The sequence below is a fragment of the Trachemys scripta genome, unplaced genomic scaffold, assembly GCF_013100865.1.
Source record: "Trachemys scripta elegans isolate TJP31775 unplaced genomic scaffold, CAS_Tse_1.0 scaffold_28, whole genome shotgun sequence".
NCBI classification, from domain to species: domain Eukaryota; kingdom Metazoa; phylum Chordata; order Testudines; family Emydidae; genus Trachemys; species Trachemys scripta.
Window position 1 is genome coordinate 2,932,641 of NW_023260513.1, and position 16,646 is coordinate 2,949,286.

At 58.2% G+C, this 16,646-nt stretch overlaps 1 protein-coding gene across 2 annotated transcripts; it reads right to left on the reverse strand.

Annotated features, from left to right (window-relative positions):
- Window positions 1–958: 958 nt before the first annotated feature.
- Window positions 959–16,475, reverse strand: ABCF1 (ATP binding cassette subfamily F member 1). Of its 2 annotated transcripts, XM_034757570.1 has the most exons (28): window positions 16,315–16,475; window positions 15,022–15,068; window positions 14,382–14,465; window positions 13,814–13,949; window positions 13,218–13,255; window positions 12,770–12,880; window positions 12,210–12,284; window positions 11,694–11,759; window positions 11,344–11,427; window positions 10,771–10,842; window positions 10,397–10,495; window positions 9,886–9,981; window positions 9,340–9,462; window positions 8,478–8,578; window positions 8,246–8,331; window positions 7,898–8,037; window positions 7,498–7,646; window positions 7,084–7,167; window positions 6,222–6,346; window positions 5,336–5,448; window positions 4,678–4,849; window positions 4,136–4,210; window positions 3,416–3,486; window positions 3,126–3,158; window positions 2,664–2,832; window positions 2,254–2,318; window positions 1,959–2,031; window positions 959–1,490 (listed from the first exon to the last, which is right to left on the reverse strand). In XM_034757570.1, exons 1-28 carry the CDS (start codon window positions 16,397–16,399, stop codon window positions 1,324–1,326), a joined length of 2,739 nt encoding a protein of 912 aa, XP_034613461.1. In that variant the 5' UTR covers window positions 16,400–16,475; the 3' UTR covers window positions 959–1,323. The 2 variants fall into 2 exon arrangements, with proteins under 2 accessions (XP_034613461.1, XP_034613462.1); XM_034757571.1 differs by lacking the exon at window positions 11,694–11,759.
- Window positions 16,476–16,646: the final 171 nt, after the last annotated feature.

A 16,646-nucleotide genomic window follows, 5' to 3' on the forward strand; every position in this document is an offset into this window, starting at 1 on the left:
GCCTTTCTGCACTGGCAGGCTGGGCTCTGCTCCAGCCAGCTGAGAATCGGGCCGCTGATTTTACCCTAATTAAGGCCCCTGTAGGCAGCAAGTTCATTAGACTACACCATAGCAACCCTGTGGACTGGAAAAGGTCTGAAAGGGGAGAGCCCACCCCCTGGCTTAGCCCAAACACACAGGCCTGGAATTCTAAGCTCAGGCCTGGTTAAGAACAACAGTGTCAAGCCAGAGCTCCATGACCATATACCAGTATGTCAGAAACTAGGCCCAAGGGGGGTATGAAATGAGGTAGGTGGGCTAGCCTATGCCCCCCCCCTCCCATTCCTTTTGGGGATTCTTAAAGAGACTCGAGGGAGAAAAATTGGCTACTGTCTGGCAGCCTCCCCCACCAGCTTCTGGGAACCTGGGCCCACTTTCACCTGAGCAGAGCAGGTCTAAGAGGACCCAAAGGACCCCTCCACTTGCTGCAGCAAAATCCCAACCCCCCACATGGGACATGACTTAGTCCCCCAACCGCTGTGTCTTTTTCCTTCCTCATCAACACTGCTGTGAGCCTGCAGCCAGAGAGGTGGCCTGAACCGCCCATTGCTGGCACAAGTTTGCCAGGTGGTGGAGCTGCTGATCAACCCCCCACTGGGCCCATGCTGCTGTGGTACCTGAGGTTGCAAGCGAGAGAGGTGCGAGTGCCAAACCCTGCACCCCATTCTACATGGTTCAACCTTTCCCTCTCTGTGGCAGTAACACAGATGGACCCATCCCAGTCAACCTTTCGCCCCATGTTTGTCACGAGTTGTGGGGGCAGGCGCCCCCTTCCCACCAGCCATGTGGGCAGAAATGTCCCCAGCTCCCCTCTGCCCCCTTGAAGGAGTGAGTGGGCCAGACAGACACCCTCTGCTCCCAACCTCGCCGGCCATAATGAATCCCCACCCCCCGCACAATCAAAGCCACCACCAGCCACTTTTTTCCTTCCTGTTTTAATTGAATCCTGTCACACAGAAGCAGAAGGCGGCTCAAACCATCTTCGGAGCAGCTGGGGGGGTGAGAAGAGTCCAGCAATGGGGCACAGTCCCCTCCCCACCTGGCCCAAAATAGACCAACCATCCTCTCCCCCCCCCCTTCATATAAATAACCAGTGGCCCTTCCCAAAAAGGAAGCGGGTGGCAAAAAAAAAGCACCCCACCTTCACAGGTTTAGCCCCACCCCATCATTATAGCCACGCCTCCTCCGCTATCCAGCTGCTCAAAAGTCCTGCTGCAAAGGGGCAGGCTGGTGAATGTAGAGTCCATCATGGGGGGGAGGAGCTTTGGGAGGCTCCGCCCCACCTCACTCGCGGGGCCGGTTGATGATGACCTCGCCCAGAGCCTCCAGCACCTCGCGCTTGTAGTCATCGAAGTCGCCGTCAATCTGCTCGACGCTCTGGTCCTCCACCACCCACAGCTGGCAATTGGTCTCCGTGATCAGCCGGGCGTCGTGGCTCACAATGATGACGGCTGCAAGGGGAAGGGGGGGGGTTAGAGGAGCAGGGGGATCCCCCATTCCAAGAGGTGGGAGATACCATCCCACAGACAGGGGAGATGGGGCATATGTTTGAGGGTATCGCCCAGGAAAATGCATGCTGGGTAGTTTGTGCAGGCCCTTTTGTGGGGTGGTGTCACTCGGTGAGGGCCATTATAGGAAGTGGTTTTTATCCCTAAATAACCAACCTCCTCCCCTCGGAACAGACCAATAGGGCCCATCCAACCTCGTATTCCCTCCCTTCCCCGCGGAGCAGGCCAATGGACCCATCCTGCCCGGAATTCCCAACCCAGTCCCGGACCAGACCAACAGATTCTTCTGGCCCAGAATTCCCTCTCCCCACCCTTGGACCAGACCAATGGGCCGTTCCAGCCTGGAATTCCCTCCCCACCAGGCCAATGGGCCCATCCAGCCCAGTCCAAGCGCCCGCTGGCATCACTCACCCCCTTTGTACTCATTGATGGCATCAGCCAGGGCATCGATGGACTCAATATCCAGGTTATTGGTAGGTTCGTCCTGGGGAAGAGACAATGGGCTGAGATGGCGAAGGGGCAGATCCCAGAGAGAACCCAGGAGTCCTGACTCCCAGCACCCCCCTGTTCTAACCCAGTGGACCCCACTCCCCTCCCAGAGTCGGGGATAGAACCCAGGAGTCCTGGGTCCCAGCCCCCAATTCTAACCTATGGGGCCTGGTGCTCTCCAGGGCCCTGTCCCACCCCTTGCCCCAGAGACACTCACCAGAATGAGGACGTCGGGCTCCCTGCAGGCCAGCTCTGCAAACACCACACGAGCCTTCTGGCCTCCTGGGGGGAAGGGAGAGAGTGGGGCAGGATGAGGGATGAGACAGGGGAGCCCACTCCCCACTTGTCTGCATCATCCCTCACCTTGGACAAGCCCTTCCCACCTCCAACCTAAGCTGCTGGGTGCCCTCCCCCATCCCATGCCCCCCACCTCTCCTGGTTGCCCAGACCCTGGCCCTCTCCCCTCCCCCAACATAAGCCCCGGCCTCAACCCCCACCTCCCCTGGGTGACCCCCACTTCTCCAGACCCTGCTGCTTACTCTGTATACTCAACCCCAAGCCTTCCCTAGACCCCACCACCAAGGTCCCCCCAGCCCTGCCCCCTCCCCGAGGCCCCGCCCCCGGTACCGGAGAGCTTGCAGATCTGGATGGTGTGGGCGTGGCTCTCAAGGCCAAAACGCCCCAGGCACTTGCGGGCGTCCTGGTAGGGCAGGTTGAAGTTGCGCTGCAGGTACTCGGTCGCCGTCTCCTGCATGTTCAGCTGGTCGGCGTATTGCTGGTTAAAGAAGCCGATTTTCTACGGGGAGAGAGAAAGGGGCAGAGTCACCACCCAAAGCACCGCCCCCTTGCTGCTGGTTCCCACTCCCTGTCGCACCCCGGCTCTGCTGGTACTCCTCAATTGCATTCTGCAGATCCCTGCTATCCCAGCCCTGGTCTCCAATCCCAACCTGCAGCTCCCTGCTATCCCAGCCCTGGGTGCCCCCCAGCTCTGCCAGTGCCCCCCAATCCTGATTTGCAGTCCTCTGCAATCCCAGTCATGGGCTCCCCTACCCACACAAACCTCAGCATTTGAGTCCTGTCATTACTTACTAGTCTGTGGTTTTTCCTCATCTCCCCTCTTGTCTGAAAGGAGAAGAGAAAGGGGTTAATGGATACTACTTTCCTCTGCCCTCTAGTGTGTTAATAGCACACAGCAAGCCCTCGCCCAGCACTGAAATGCAGCCACCTCTGGGGTGGGGCAGCTGGGGAAGAGCTGCACAGCAGTTTAGGACAGGAGGGAAGGGGAATCCTGTCCCCAGTTGAAGACACACAGAGGCAGAACAGAATTGGACGAGTTTGGGTTGAGTCTGGATTCGGGGGTTTCGGGAAGGGCCCCTTACCGGTGTGAGCTTCCCCGTCAGCAACAGCAGCAGTGTGCTCTTCCCTACGCCGTTCGGCCCCACGATGCAGACTGAGGGGGGGAGAGAGAGCAGCCATCAGTGACTCAACCAGACCAGGAGGGCGGTGGGTTAGCATGGGAGCTCTGCTGGGACTGATTCATCAGCATTGGACTCCCCACTACCCACCCCACGACTGTGTGTGGGAGCTTGTTATTGTAGGGTCTCTCGAGGGTGCTATGAGGGCCGCTTCGTTAACGTCAGATCTCTTGGGATGCTACAGGGTCTGCATGGGCTGGTTTGTTATTGTAAGGTCTCTCAGGCATGGCTAGTGTGTTATTGTAGGGTCTTCTTGGGGTTGCTAAGGGGCTGCACAGGCTGGTTTGTTATTTTAAGGTCTCTCAGAGGTGCTAGGGGGATTGTGCAGACTGACTATTACTGTAGGGTCTTTCCTGGGGCTGAACAGTCCAATTCATTGTCGTAGGGGTGTTGGGGCTGTGTGCAGGTTTGTTATTGTGGGGTCTCTCAGGAGCACTGTGGCTGCACTGACTAGTTCATCATCATCGAGTTGCTGGGTGAGGTTATTATAGGGTCTTGCCCACAGGTGCAGCCTGTACACCCTGGTTTGTAGCGTCGCTGGGGCTGCAGGCAGAGGGAGTTTTGGGGCTGTGCGCAGGTCAGTTTGTTATTGTAGGGTCTCTCAAACACCGGCCGGTCACTTACTTCTAGACTCCATGTCTATCCCAAAATCCAGACTCTTGAACAGCAGCTGCTGTCCCTCGTAGCCAAACACGACACCTGCAGAGAAGGGGCAGGGAGGAGGGTGAGGGCACGCAACTGCTGGACAGCGCTCCAGGGGGACCTGCCCATAATGCACCACTCAGCTCTGGGGCCCCTGGGAAACCGGGGTCGGAAAGAAAACTCCTCAGCATCCTGTATCCCCAGAGGATGAAAAGGAAGCGCTCACCCGGTGCTGAAATGCAGCCACCTCTGGGGTGGAGTGGTTGGAGAACAGGCGCACCGCAATGTCACCCAACAGTTTGGGGCAGGAAGTGAAGGGGAATCCGGTGTTCAATTGTGGCCACAGGGAGGCAGAATGGCCGTGGGTTGTGGGGAGGGGATTTGGCCAGGACAGCAGGGTTCACGCCCCAGGGGAGTTCTAATAATGCCACAGTGCCCCCTAGCATCATGCTGGGGCATTGTGGTCAGCCCTGTGACGGGAGAGCACCCCTGCGAAGGCCCCCCGACGCTGTGTGGGGACATACCGTGCAGGCCCAGAATCGGGGGGCTGAGTGACGGCGGGTTGGGGAAGGTGAATTTCACCGTGTATTCCCTGGGCCTCTTCAGCAGCTCGGGGGCCTCGTTAGCTTCTTCATCCAGGTTCTTCTTGCGGCATTTCTGCTGCTTCCGTGTCAGGGCCTCCTTGGTTTGCTTCTCCTGGAGACGAACAGAGCAACAGACCAATGAACCCATCCAGCCCAGTATCCCGCTTCCCTCCCTGTCACCCCAGATCAAACCCGTGTGCCCATCTAATCCAGCTCATCAGATCAGGAGGCCCATCTAGCTTGGTACCCCCTAGCTCCAGACTCCATGGCAGTACAATCCACCACACTGTACCTCAAAGGGCAGTACAGGCCCATGGCAAGGAAGGGCTAATTTTCATGTGACACCCAGGTGGGGCTCAGCTGCCACCCCTCAGCGTGAGGGGTGAGCGTTAACCGCATTGTTGTTGGGAAAGAGATTCTTAATTCAGTAAAATCCTGCAGCAGTGAGTTCCCTGGGTCAACATGATGGGGCTAAATTCAAAGTAGGAAAGCTGGATTGAAGCCAGTGGCCTCCTAGAGGGGAAAGGCCCCATATCCTATTCCCCAACCTGCAAACCAGCCAGTCCCCACTGCCCTGGGGCTGGATCTCAGGACTGACCGCCTGTTTCGTCGACTTCCCACCAGCCTTGAGGTCTTTCAGTTTCTTCTCCTGTTTCTCGTACTGCTTGAGCAGCTCTTTCTGCTTCTGCTGGTACATCTTCTTGAAGGTCACTGCAGCAGAGAGGGGGTGAGGGGTTGTAGTTAGGGCGCTGCTCTGGAACCGGGGGAGAGGGGGGAGATCCGGGTTTGACTTCCCACTCGGCCACCAAAGCTCTCTGTGCAGAGACAGGGAAATGCCACTTCCCCTCCCTGCCCCGCTTCCTGCCTGGGGGATTGAACCTGGGACCCTCTGTATGTAAACAAAGTGATCTCAACTCCTAGAACTAGAGGATGAAGCCTGTGGAGGAAGCTCACCATTCAAGCTAGTCAAAAATTTCCCTCTTTTTTGGGGGGAAATGGGGTTTTCAGCCAATGGAAAACTTGGGGTTCTCACATGCCCCTTCGGCACCTCATGGGATTTGTAGTTCAGACACCTCATGCTCTCATTCTCTGCTCTGGGCTGAGCTCCCTGGCTGGACTACATCTCCCATGAAGTACTATGACACAGGGCTCTCGTGATGCAATTTGGCAGCTCAGTGGGAGGGATGCATCATAGGAAACAGTTTGGCCAAGGAGCCCAGTCCATAGGGATGAATGGGGGTATGGGGCAACTGAACTACAACTCCCATGATGCACCATCAACCCACAAAACCTACCCCTGGAAGGAGACCTAGGGGCAAATCAGCTTCCAGATGGGTTCAGATCTCTGGGTGACCCAACCCCCCGCTTAATCCCCACCCTGGGCAGATCAGTCCCCGCAATTGCCCCAGTCCCCATTCATATAGTTCCCCTACCTCCTCTTCCTCCCCCTCACTGTAGTTGCCCCAGCTGCTCCCCCAACTCACTGTAGTTGCCCCGGTAGTAGAAGAGTTTTTGCATGTCCAAGTGGATGATGTCAGTGCAGACGTCATCCAGGAAGCCTTGGTCATGGGAGACGATGAGGAGAGTTTTCTTCCATGTCTGCAGGTAGCTGGGGAGGTGAACGGGGGACAGACAGAGGAGAATCAGACAGACGGATGGACCCTGATCCGCGGCTAGGAGGGACACCCCTGCCAAGGGGGAGGGGACAGAGCTAGAACACCCAACGTACACCCCACGGTGGGATGTTGGGCAGCCTGACTTAGCCCAGCAGTGGGGGGAAATCTACAAATGGGGGCTCTCTCCTCTGACACCCCCCCCAAACATTGGGCCCCATGCACCCTCCCTGTCGCCCCACCAGGGGGGAATCCCAGCCAGTCCAAATCCTGGTCCTCTGCTGAGACCCCTGCCCCATAGGGGAACCCCCCAGAGCCCAAACCCTGCTCCTTATTCAAACCCCAGCCCTGACCCCCAAAATCCAAACACCACCCCCTACAGTCCAAATCCTGCCCTGTCCCCAATAAGGGAATTTCCTGCCATCCCCCAATCCTGATCATCCCCTGCCACAATAGGAAACTCCTCCCCCAACACAGCTTATAACCCACCCGACTCCTGCCCCCTATCCCGCCCCCCCATCTACCTCTGACAGCCAGCGAGACCCCTCACCCCACCACAAGGGGCTGAGCAGAATTCCCCCACCCAGAGTCCCAGTTGTGTGAGATTCCTGGGATCCACCCCCATTCAGTCGCTGCTCGTTGAATGGGCTCCCCCCGAGTGGTGGCAGCTGCTGATCTGAGCCGTGGGGCCCCAGCACCGAGGGGAAGGGTTTCTCCAGGGCTGGGCACTCACTTGTTGAGCCAGATGACGGCGTTGAGATCCAGGTGGTTGGTGGGTTCGTCCAGCATCAGCAACGTCGGCTCCATGAACAAGGCCCTGAAGGAGATGGGGTGGGTGAGCGGTGCCCCCTAGTGGCTCCTTGCAGGACTGCCCCAGGGCGAGGAGACTGGCCAGATTAGGGGGAGCAGGGAATGGGACACAGGGCCTTTCCCCTCTAGGGGGCCCCGGTTCCAGATTGGATTGTTGGATTGTCTGGGTGTAATGGGCTATCAGGTCTCAGGCCAGCCACCAGCAGCCCCAGTGTGTGTGTGTGGGTGATGTGTGAAACCCCCCCCTTCACCAATCGATCTACTGCATGGACTCACCCAGGTCAGCACATGTGGGATCCCAGACCCATTATGCTGCCCCCACCCCCGCCAGCCTCACCTGGCCAGAGACACTCTCATGCGCCAGCCGCCCGAGAACTTCTTGGTCTGCCGGTTCTGCATCTCAGGGTTGAAGCCCAGACCGGCCAGGATGCGCCGGGCTTTGGCCTCCGCCGCAGCCGCCCCCGTGGCCCGGAGCTCCTCATACACCTGCGGAGGGGGAGACGGGCGGATTCACCGGGAAGCCTTCGCTTCCTCCTGACGCTAGAGCCTCCTCCTCTACATCCCCTGGCCCCCTCCATTTCCCCCCCTCCCCAGACCTCTCAACTGCCCCCATGCTTTACCCCCTTGCCCATCTCTGCTTCCCCACACTACTACAAACCTCCTTCATCCCCCTGCACGCCTGCCCCCCCTTAGCCCCCCGCCCCCCCAGCTATCTCCTTTCCCCCACCGCCCAGTACCTTTTCCAACTGCTCAGCCACGCTGTCGTCCCCTTTCTCCAGCAGAGCTTGCAGCCGCTTCTCCTCCTCCAGCAGCTTCAGCCGCTTGGTGTCGGCCTTGAGCACCGCCTGGACTGCGGGGGTCTCATCCGCTATCACCTCTGGGGGTGGGGAGGTAGGGGCGGAAGAGGACTCAGTAAGTGCAAGGTTCCCTGCTCTAACCACTAGCCCCCACTCCCTCCTCCCAGAGGCAGGGAGAGAACCCTCGAGTCCTGGCTCCCAGCCTCCCCTGCTCTAACTAGGCCCCACTCCTCTCCCAGAACCGGGGAAAGAACCCAGGAGTCCTAGCTCCCCACAGCGCCTGCTTACCTTGCTCACACAGCAGCACGTCAATGTTAGGGGGGATGCTCAGGGCCCGGTTTGCGATGTGCTTCAGCAAGGTGGTTTTGCCCTTCCTACAAAGGGGGAGGGAAAGAAAGGGTGAAGCCGGGAGGGAAGAAGCAAAGGGGAGGCTGCAGCACAGCGCCCCCTAGCGTCACACGGGGCTAGCCCTAACTGCGAGGGAAGAGCGTCCCCGGGAGGGATCCATCCATGTACCTACCCGTTGGGTCCCACCAGGCCGTACCGGCGCCCGGCCACAATGTACAGGTCCGCATTGACGAAGAGCTCCTTGCCGTGAGCTGAGATGCTGAATTTCTCCAGCTGCAACCGCACAGGAGAGAGATCAGGACAAGATAGTATGACCCTCCCCCCTGCCAGATGTGTCAAATGGTATGACCCATCATTGGGGGAGTCACCCCCCCCCAGAAGACCCCTGCCATCTCATGGTATGACCCTCACTCCACCTAATGGTCCCCATGACCACCTCTTGGTACAACCCATTTCCTCTCCCATTGTGCAACCCCCCCTTCAGATGGCATAACCCACTCCCTGCAATCCCAGATAATATGACCCACTCCCTCTCCCATATAACTGTGCCACTCACTGTATATCCTTGCCAGATGGTATAATCCACTCTATGTCCTCCACCGCCACCACCAATGGCCCCGCCACCTCATGGTACAACCTACCCCCTCCCCCACCCCCGTCCACTCCTCACACCCCCATCAGGTGGTGTGATCCACTCCCATCCCCCCTCTTACCACATGGTTCAACTCAATCTCCCACCCAACCCCTGCAGCATGGCACAACCCAGACCCACCAATGGAGGGAAGGGAGGGGCTTAACCCCTTCCATACTGTTGCTGGTCCTCCTTGTAGTGGGAAATACCAACTCCATCAACATGGGAGGGGAGAGGGGGAGAAGGAGAGGGAAAAGAAGGGGGTGGAATTATGGGACATTAACCCCTTCCACGTGGCTGCTGAAGGGAAGAAATGGGAAGGCATCACAGCGGGAAACACCAACTGCTGACCGTGTGTGCGTGTGCGTATGCAATCAAATAAACTCGGGGGTGGGGGAAGTACCTTGATGTCGGAGGCATTCTCCAGCATGGCCTGGCGTGAGGACATCTCCGCCTGAGACACCGAGAAGTCGTTCTCCGCCGCGTTGGCCGCCTTCAGCGTTGCCACCTGCCGCTCGAACTCCAGCTGCGGGAGAGCCTGAGGTGATGCCCCGGCCAAGGGACCTTCTCTTCCCCTCCCCTCCAGCCAAGGGACCGTCCCCGCCAGTACCCAGCCTGCCTGGGGGCCATCACGCCCAGCTAGGTGGGTGCCCCAGTGGGGAGCCTATCGGGCCAGGACTCGCTCTGGGGGTGGGGGATTCCCACAAAATGGATCCACATTAGTTAACAGCCAATCCTCCCCCCGCAAGCAATTCCTATGATGCTTCAGTACCAACCGGATGGCTGCAAAGGATTCCGGGAACACTGGCATGTGAACAAGAAGTGCGGCTATAGACAGCTGGGAGCCACCCCACTGGAGGGGGGTGATCACCACACACAAGGGGTCGGAGGAGCCTGTTTGGCAGAAGCTCCGCCCCCTCCAGGAAGGATCCTCCCACCCAGAGCTCACCTGCTTCTTGAGCTTCTTTCTCTCTTTCTTGCTGAGATGAGCATAGGGGTCATCGTCCTTCTTCTCCCCCTCGTCCTCCTCATCCTCCTCCGACTGCTGTACCAACCACAGGAGGCTTGTTACCAATAACACCTTCCGCCCAGAGCCAGGGATAGAACCCAAAAGTCCAGGTGCCCAGCATCCCACCCAACCACTAGACCCCACTCCCCTCCTAGAGCCAGGGATAGAACCTAGGAGTCCTGGGTCCCAGTTCCACAGCATATCCCCTTCTGATATGCCTCAGCCCTACTTCTGCAGCGATCCCCTTCCAGGGGGTAGAGGGGAGGTCGGCTCCATGGCCGTTCACCCTGGGCCTCTCTGCTGAGGTTGCCCGTGCGGGACTGGGGGCCAGCTGGATGCTGGGAGATGAGCTGAGAACCCACCAAGTTGTCTCACACCTGGGCCAGCCCAATTAATGCGGTTTGGTTTGATCAGAGCAAACCCACCCCCGTCGCCGAGAGGATTGTCTTACGGGCTCGCTGCCTCGCTTGGGCTTCTCCTTGCTCTTCTCTGGCTCCTCCTCATCTTCCTCCAACTCCTCCTCCTCGGACTCCAGAGCAGCAAATTTATTCTGCAGCAGAACAGAAGCCAGCTCATCCAACCACACTGAGCAGGGACTGCTCTCCCAGCGCCAAAATGCAGCCAGCTCTGGGGTGGGGCAGCTGGGTACTGGCCACAGCGATATTGCACAGAGACTCTTTGTGCAGCATAGAGCCACACTGGGGCATTGGGGCCAGCACTGACTATGAGGGGAGAATGCTCCCTACTGAGCCCGCCACCTGGTCCCTGCAGTACAGCGCCCCCTAGTGTCCACCTGTAGCAGGGAGCCCCCCCATGAACACTCACTTGGGCTGGTTGATTCTTTTTTCCTTTTGTTTTTTTCCCAGCTTCACCGGATTCCGTCTGTTTATTCACAGTCTGGAAGGAGGATTGTGAAGGAGTTCAGGACACTCAGCTAACCAGTATCCTGCCCCCCTTCCTCCCCGGGACCCCAGATCACCCCAATAGACCCATCCAGCCCAGTATCACACCTCCCTGCCTGGATCAGATGAAAGGGCCCATCTAGCCTGGTATGCTGGCCTCCCTTTGCACTGCGCCACATCAGACCGATGGGGTCAATTCCGGAGTAATCATTAGAAGCCAACCCCCATAATGCGGGGCTGGTGATGGGGATAGAACCCAGGAGTCCTGATTCCCAGACCCTCCTGCTCTAACCACTAGACCCCACTCCCCTCCCAGAGCTGGGGCTAAAACCCAGGAGTCCTGATTCCCAGTCCCCCCCGACTCCAAGCCCCTCCTGCTCTAACCACTAGACACCCCTCTCTCCCAGCGCTGGGGATAGAATCCAGGAGTCCTGGCTCCCAGCCCCACGTGCTCTAACCCACTAGACGCCACACGCCCAGTACTCCCCTTGCCCACCTTGCTTGCTTTGCCTTTGGGTTCCTCTTCACTCTCCTCCTCTTCCTCGCTCTGGGCCAGAACAGCAAAGCCTGATCCTCCTCCCTGGGAGCCGTGGGAGAAACAAGAGCATTTAGAAACAGCAGGGTTGGATGAAGTCAACCTCAGTTCCTAACACTAGATACACGTTGTGCAGCACAACGCCCCCTAGTGCAGCGCTGGGGCATTGGGCCAGCACTGGCTGCAAGGGGGGAGTGCCCCCTACAGAACCCCCATCCTGCTCCCTGCAGCACAGCGCCCCCTAGTGCAGCCCTGGGGAACTGGTTTCCACTCGCCAATCCAGCTGAATCTTGTAAATGCCAGCTTCGCACCTGCTGCCTCCCTTTGTTCTTCTCGTTTTTCCTGCTCTTCCTCTTTTTATCGTCCTCTTCTTCCTGCTGAGAGCACAGAGCAAATCCTGGCCCGGTGAGACGCGGCGTCTCTGAGTGTACCTGACCCAGCCCAGCATCCCCGTCCCACTGCCCCGATTAGATCCCTGGCCAGTGGAGCCAAAACTCATAATGCAGCTGGTTGGCTAAGCTATTCGGCCACATGGGACTCCCAGCCTCCCCAGCTTTAATCCACTGGACCCCAATTCCCTCCAAGAGCTGGAGATAGAACCCAGGAGTCCTGGCTTCCAGCCCCCCTCCCTCCCAGCCCTGCTCTCCTCTCAGAGCTCGGAATAGAACCCAGGCATCCTGGCTCCCATGCCCCACTGCTCCCCACTTCCCTCCCAGAGCTGGGCTAGAACCCAGGAGTCTTGACTCCAATCCATGCCAGACCCAGCCATGACCGTCCCGGTTAAGACCAGTGGGAACTACACAACATGGGGGCAATGGGAGACTGACCTGTTTTCCCTTTGGCTTGTCGTCCTTTGTCAACTTCTTCCCTGGCTGCTTCTCCTCTTTGTCATCAGGTGGGGCCTGCAGGAGGCAACATGTCAGCCCCACAACTTGGCACTGGAAGAGTTACCCCACCCCCAGGGGAGGAGCGACCCCCACAGTCTAATCCCCTGGGCTCCGGCCAAGCCTGGTACGGAACATCTCCAGCACCAGGGGTTCCCGGACCGTCCCTTGTGGGGGAGGGGATGATCTCCCAGGCTGTTGGGAGGGGCTATTCCCTCATTTCCTTGTCCTCCAATAGATCTGGGAATCCAGGAGTTCTGCCTTCCAGCCTCCCTATTCTAACCACTAGCCCCCGCCCCCCGGAGCTAGGGATAGATAGAACCCACAAGTCCTGATTCCCAGCCCTCCCTGCTCTAACCACTAGGCCCCACTCCCCTCAGAGCTGGGGATAGAACCCAGGAGTCCTGACAACCCCCCCCCACCACACACACACACACTGCTCTAACCCACTAGAAGATGTCCCCACTCCCGCTCTGTGCTAGATTTCGTCCAAGCGACCTAACCTTGTTGATCTTGTTCTTGTTGGGTTTGGCAGGTCTTGGCGTCTCTTCTTCTTCCTCCTCCTCTTCTTCCTCACTCTGCTCCTGGCTCAGGGCGGCAAACACATTCCCTCCCTAGGGGAAGGTAAAGCCAAGGTCGTTAGCAAAGAGTGGACATCTCCTCTCTCCCCATCACCAGCCCCGCCCCAGAAACCCAGGGCAGGATCACCCCCCTACAACCTATTCCTCAAGTAGATGCCCCATCAGGTCCCATCTCAACCAGGGCAGCCCGTTCCCCAGGGGCTGTCCCCTACAGCCCGTTCCCCAGCGCACTCTGAGTCTACACAGCAACCCCTAGGGCTCCTTCCAGCCCACCCCCAGTTACAGCCCATTCCCTTGTGTAGGGCCCCTTGCAGCCCAAGTCTAGATTGCTCTCCTGAGCCCTATGGCTCCTTTCAGCCTAGAGTCTCACCTTCTTCTTCTTGCCACCTTTGGTGATGGGAACAGTCGCTGGAAAGGAAACGAGGGAAGGACTTTAGGGATCGATGGAACGCAGACGCAACCACTCCCTCCATGGGGAGCTAGCCCCATAGAAATCTTGGTCCTCCAGCACCTTGGGAGATCTGGGATGGGAGGGCTTCCTGGTGGGTTGTCATCTTTTAGCTCCCTGCTGACGCATGTGGGGCTGGGCTCTCCTGGCGTAGGGGCTGGAGCCAAGGGGCTAGTGCAATGGGGCAGGGGCTAGGAAAAGGCAGGCCATGGAGAAGAGAGGCCTGTGCTTCTCATCCCATGGGGCAGGTCTCAGGAGGGATTGGAGAGGACCCCCCTCTGGGCTCACTGGCAGAATGGTGCCGCTTTTTATACCCCAGAAATGGCACCACAGCCGCTGTCTACCTGCCCCCCTGCACCAGGCGTTACCCACCACGTTAACCCCTCACACACCAAAAACCACCACCATATTCCAGGGCGTGGAAGTGTGGCAAGTTGAGCTCCTGCCAGCTGTCCAGATTAATTACTTGGGGGGTATGGAACCCAGGAGTCCTGGCCCCCAGCCTCATCCTGTCTCACCTTCCTCATCCTCATCGCTGCCCGGAGCCGACAGCTTCTTCAGCTTCTCGATCAGCTGGTGCTCTTCCTCATCCTCCTCTGCCTCCTTCTTCTTCTTGTCTTTCTTCTTTTCTCGTTTCTTTTTCTGTTGTTGAAGCTGGGGTGGGGGAGACAGAGATGAGACGTGGGGGGGGTCATATCTCCATTGCACGCAGCCCATGAGAATCTTGGGGCGGGGGAGCCCTGGTTAAGCAAGGCATCCCTTTCTAGCAGCATAGTTATTGTAGGTCCTACAATAACATCCAGCAGCCCCCCGGGGGAGTTCCTTTAGCTCAGTGGTTCTTAAACTTTTGTACCGGTGACCCCTTTCACATAGCAAGCCTCTGAGTGCGACCCCCCTTGTAATTAAAAACACGTCTTTAAATATTTAACACCATTATAAATCCTGGATGCAAAGCGGGGTTTGGGGTGGAGGCTGACAGCTCGCGACCTCCCCATATAATAACCTAGCGACTCCCCACGTAATAACCTCGTGATCCCCTGAGGGGTCCCGACCCCCAGTTTGAGAACCCCTGCTTTAGCTGCTCACCTGTTGCTGCTGTTGCTCCTTCTCTTTAATGACAGCCTGCTGCTCGCTGACTTGTTTTTCTTCCACGGCCAACTCTTCAAAGAACTGGGGAGGGCAGCAGGGATAGATTAGAGCTCTGCTTCCTACCCCCTCCTACCCCCCAGGAGTCTCCCTGCCCCTAGTGGTGAGGGAAGGGCACTCTAGCTGGTGACCATTCCCCATTTCACTCCCCCCACTCCCAGCAATGGGAGATTGCACTGTGCTATGGGAGATCCAGCCACCTTCCTTTGCCTGTCCCCTAGCAGTGAGATCTGAGAGATACAGCTACTCGTCCCCATTTTTAGTACTTACAAACCCCAGCTGAGATCATGGCTAGATGCTGCCCAGACACACAGCGAGAGACAGTCCCTGCCTCAGCTAAGATCAGGGCCCCGTTGTGCCAAGCGCTGCCCAGACACACAATGAAAGACAGTCCATGTAACTAGCTATATGGTGGGAGGAGATATTAAGGCACAAAGAGAAGTGATTTAACTCAAGTCACACAGCAGGGCAGGTGTAGAACCGAGGTCTCCTGAGTTAAAGCCCAACGCCCTGCCCACTAGGCTCCTGTACCAGAGCTCACACCTCCCCCAGCATGGCCTGGCTCAGTCCCACTTCTTACCGACTTCTTGGTCTTTTTGTCCTTCTTGCCCTTCTTCACCACTTTGTCTGAAACAAGTCAGGAGAGATTAATCCAGGCAGGCAGGAGAGAACCCAGGAGTCCTAGTTCCCAGCCCCTCCACTCTAATCCATTAGACCCCACTCCCGACAGTGAGCTGGGAATAGAACCCAGGAGTCCTGGCTCCCAGACCTCTCTATCCACAGCCACTCCCACTCCACTGCACAGGCCCGGCTGGGTCCCACCTGGGACAGTTCTTGTGGGTGGATGTGTGGGCACCTCTTGTCCTCCACCCCCACCTTAGTCCAAATCAGCCTTGGCTGAGCCTAGTTCATCCCATTGCTCCCTCCTTCTGAACCTGGTTCACTTCAAAAGTTTTTTTTCCTCTTACTTAATTGGCCTCTCAGAGTTGGTAAGACAACTCCCACCTTTCCATGCTCTCTGTATGTGTGTGTGTGTGTATGTGTATGTATGTGTATATATATATATATCCTCAATATATGTTCCGAAGTTTCTTCTATGCATCCGAAGAAGTGGGCTGTAGCCCACGAAAGCTTATGCTCAAATAAATTTGTTAGTCTCTAAGGTGCCACAAGTACTCCTGTTCTTTTTGCGGATACAGACGAACACGGCTGCTACTCTGAAACCAATGATTCACCCCAGTGTCTCACCTGGTTCAGACCCAACCCCCCTCCCCCCAAATAATCCAGCTTCGGTTCCAGCTCAGCTTCTCCCCATCTAGCCCAGCCCCAGGACTCCTCCTCCCACCAGTCTCTTCCCCATTAACCTCCTTTCCACTCCCCCCCCTTCCCTCCAGGGTCTCTTCCCCCACATCTCATCCCCCACTTTAGCCAGCTTAGGGTCCAGCCCCCTCTCCCCCTGCTTTGGCCCAATTCAGTCCCTCAGCTTTTATGCCACTCCAGCCCAGCCCTCCTTGGCCAGGTTCTTAAACCCCCCCCGTCCCATCCAGTACTGTCCCGCCCCCCTCACTCCCCAACCCAGTCCTACACAGTACTTCCGCCCCCGGCACTCCCCCCACCCCACAACCCAGTCCCCCCCGGTTCTCTGTCATCCCCCCACCCCCCCCGGTTCTCTGTGCCCCTCCCCCAGCCCGGTCCAACCACCCCCCGCCCCAATCCCACCCGGCCCTGTGTACCCCCCATGGACCAGTCCCCCCTGGTTCTCTGCCCCCGGTTCTCAGTCTCCCTCCGCCTCCGGTCCAACCACCCCCTGCCCCAATCCCCCCCGGCCCTGTGTACCCCCCCCCCCCCCCCCGGCCCAGGCCGGCCCGCTCACCTGCGGCCTCCCCAACCTTCTGCTCCCCATCCCCGATCCACTCTTCCTGCGGCGGCCGCGGCGGCTGCTTCCCCCCCTTCGGCATGGCCGGTCACCGCGCCCAGCGCTCACATGCAGTCCCGGCCAGCAGCTGGGAAACCTCACCACTGCGCCTGCGCGGGGCGGCCCAGCCTGACCATCGAGTGTCGGAAGCGCCCGGCCCAGAGTGGCTTCCGCGGCACCATAGAGAGCCGCGGAGCAGTAGAGACGCACTGTTGTGTGGCTAGATAAGCCCCTTAACACCAATGATGTGGTTCAGTCCTCTAAGGAAGCGGGGGCTGCTGATTTGGGGC

Bases quoted from the DNA above. Each gene is read 5' to 3' on its own strand.
- ABCF1 (XM_034757570.1), bottom strand. From the start codon at position 16,399: ATGCCGAAGGGGGGGAAGCAGCCGCCGCGGCCGCCGCAGGAAGAGTGG. The intron at 4,850-5,335 runs GTCAGTCCTGAG...GTTCGTCTCCAG, and splicing joins GGAAGTCGACGAAACAGGCG to GAGAAGCAAACCAAGGAGGC. The intron at 3,159-3,415 runs GTAAGGGGCCCT...TTCTCCTTTCAG, and splicing joins TGACGGGGAAGCTCACACCG to ACAAGAGGGGAGATGAGGAA.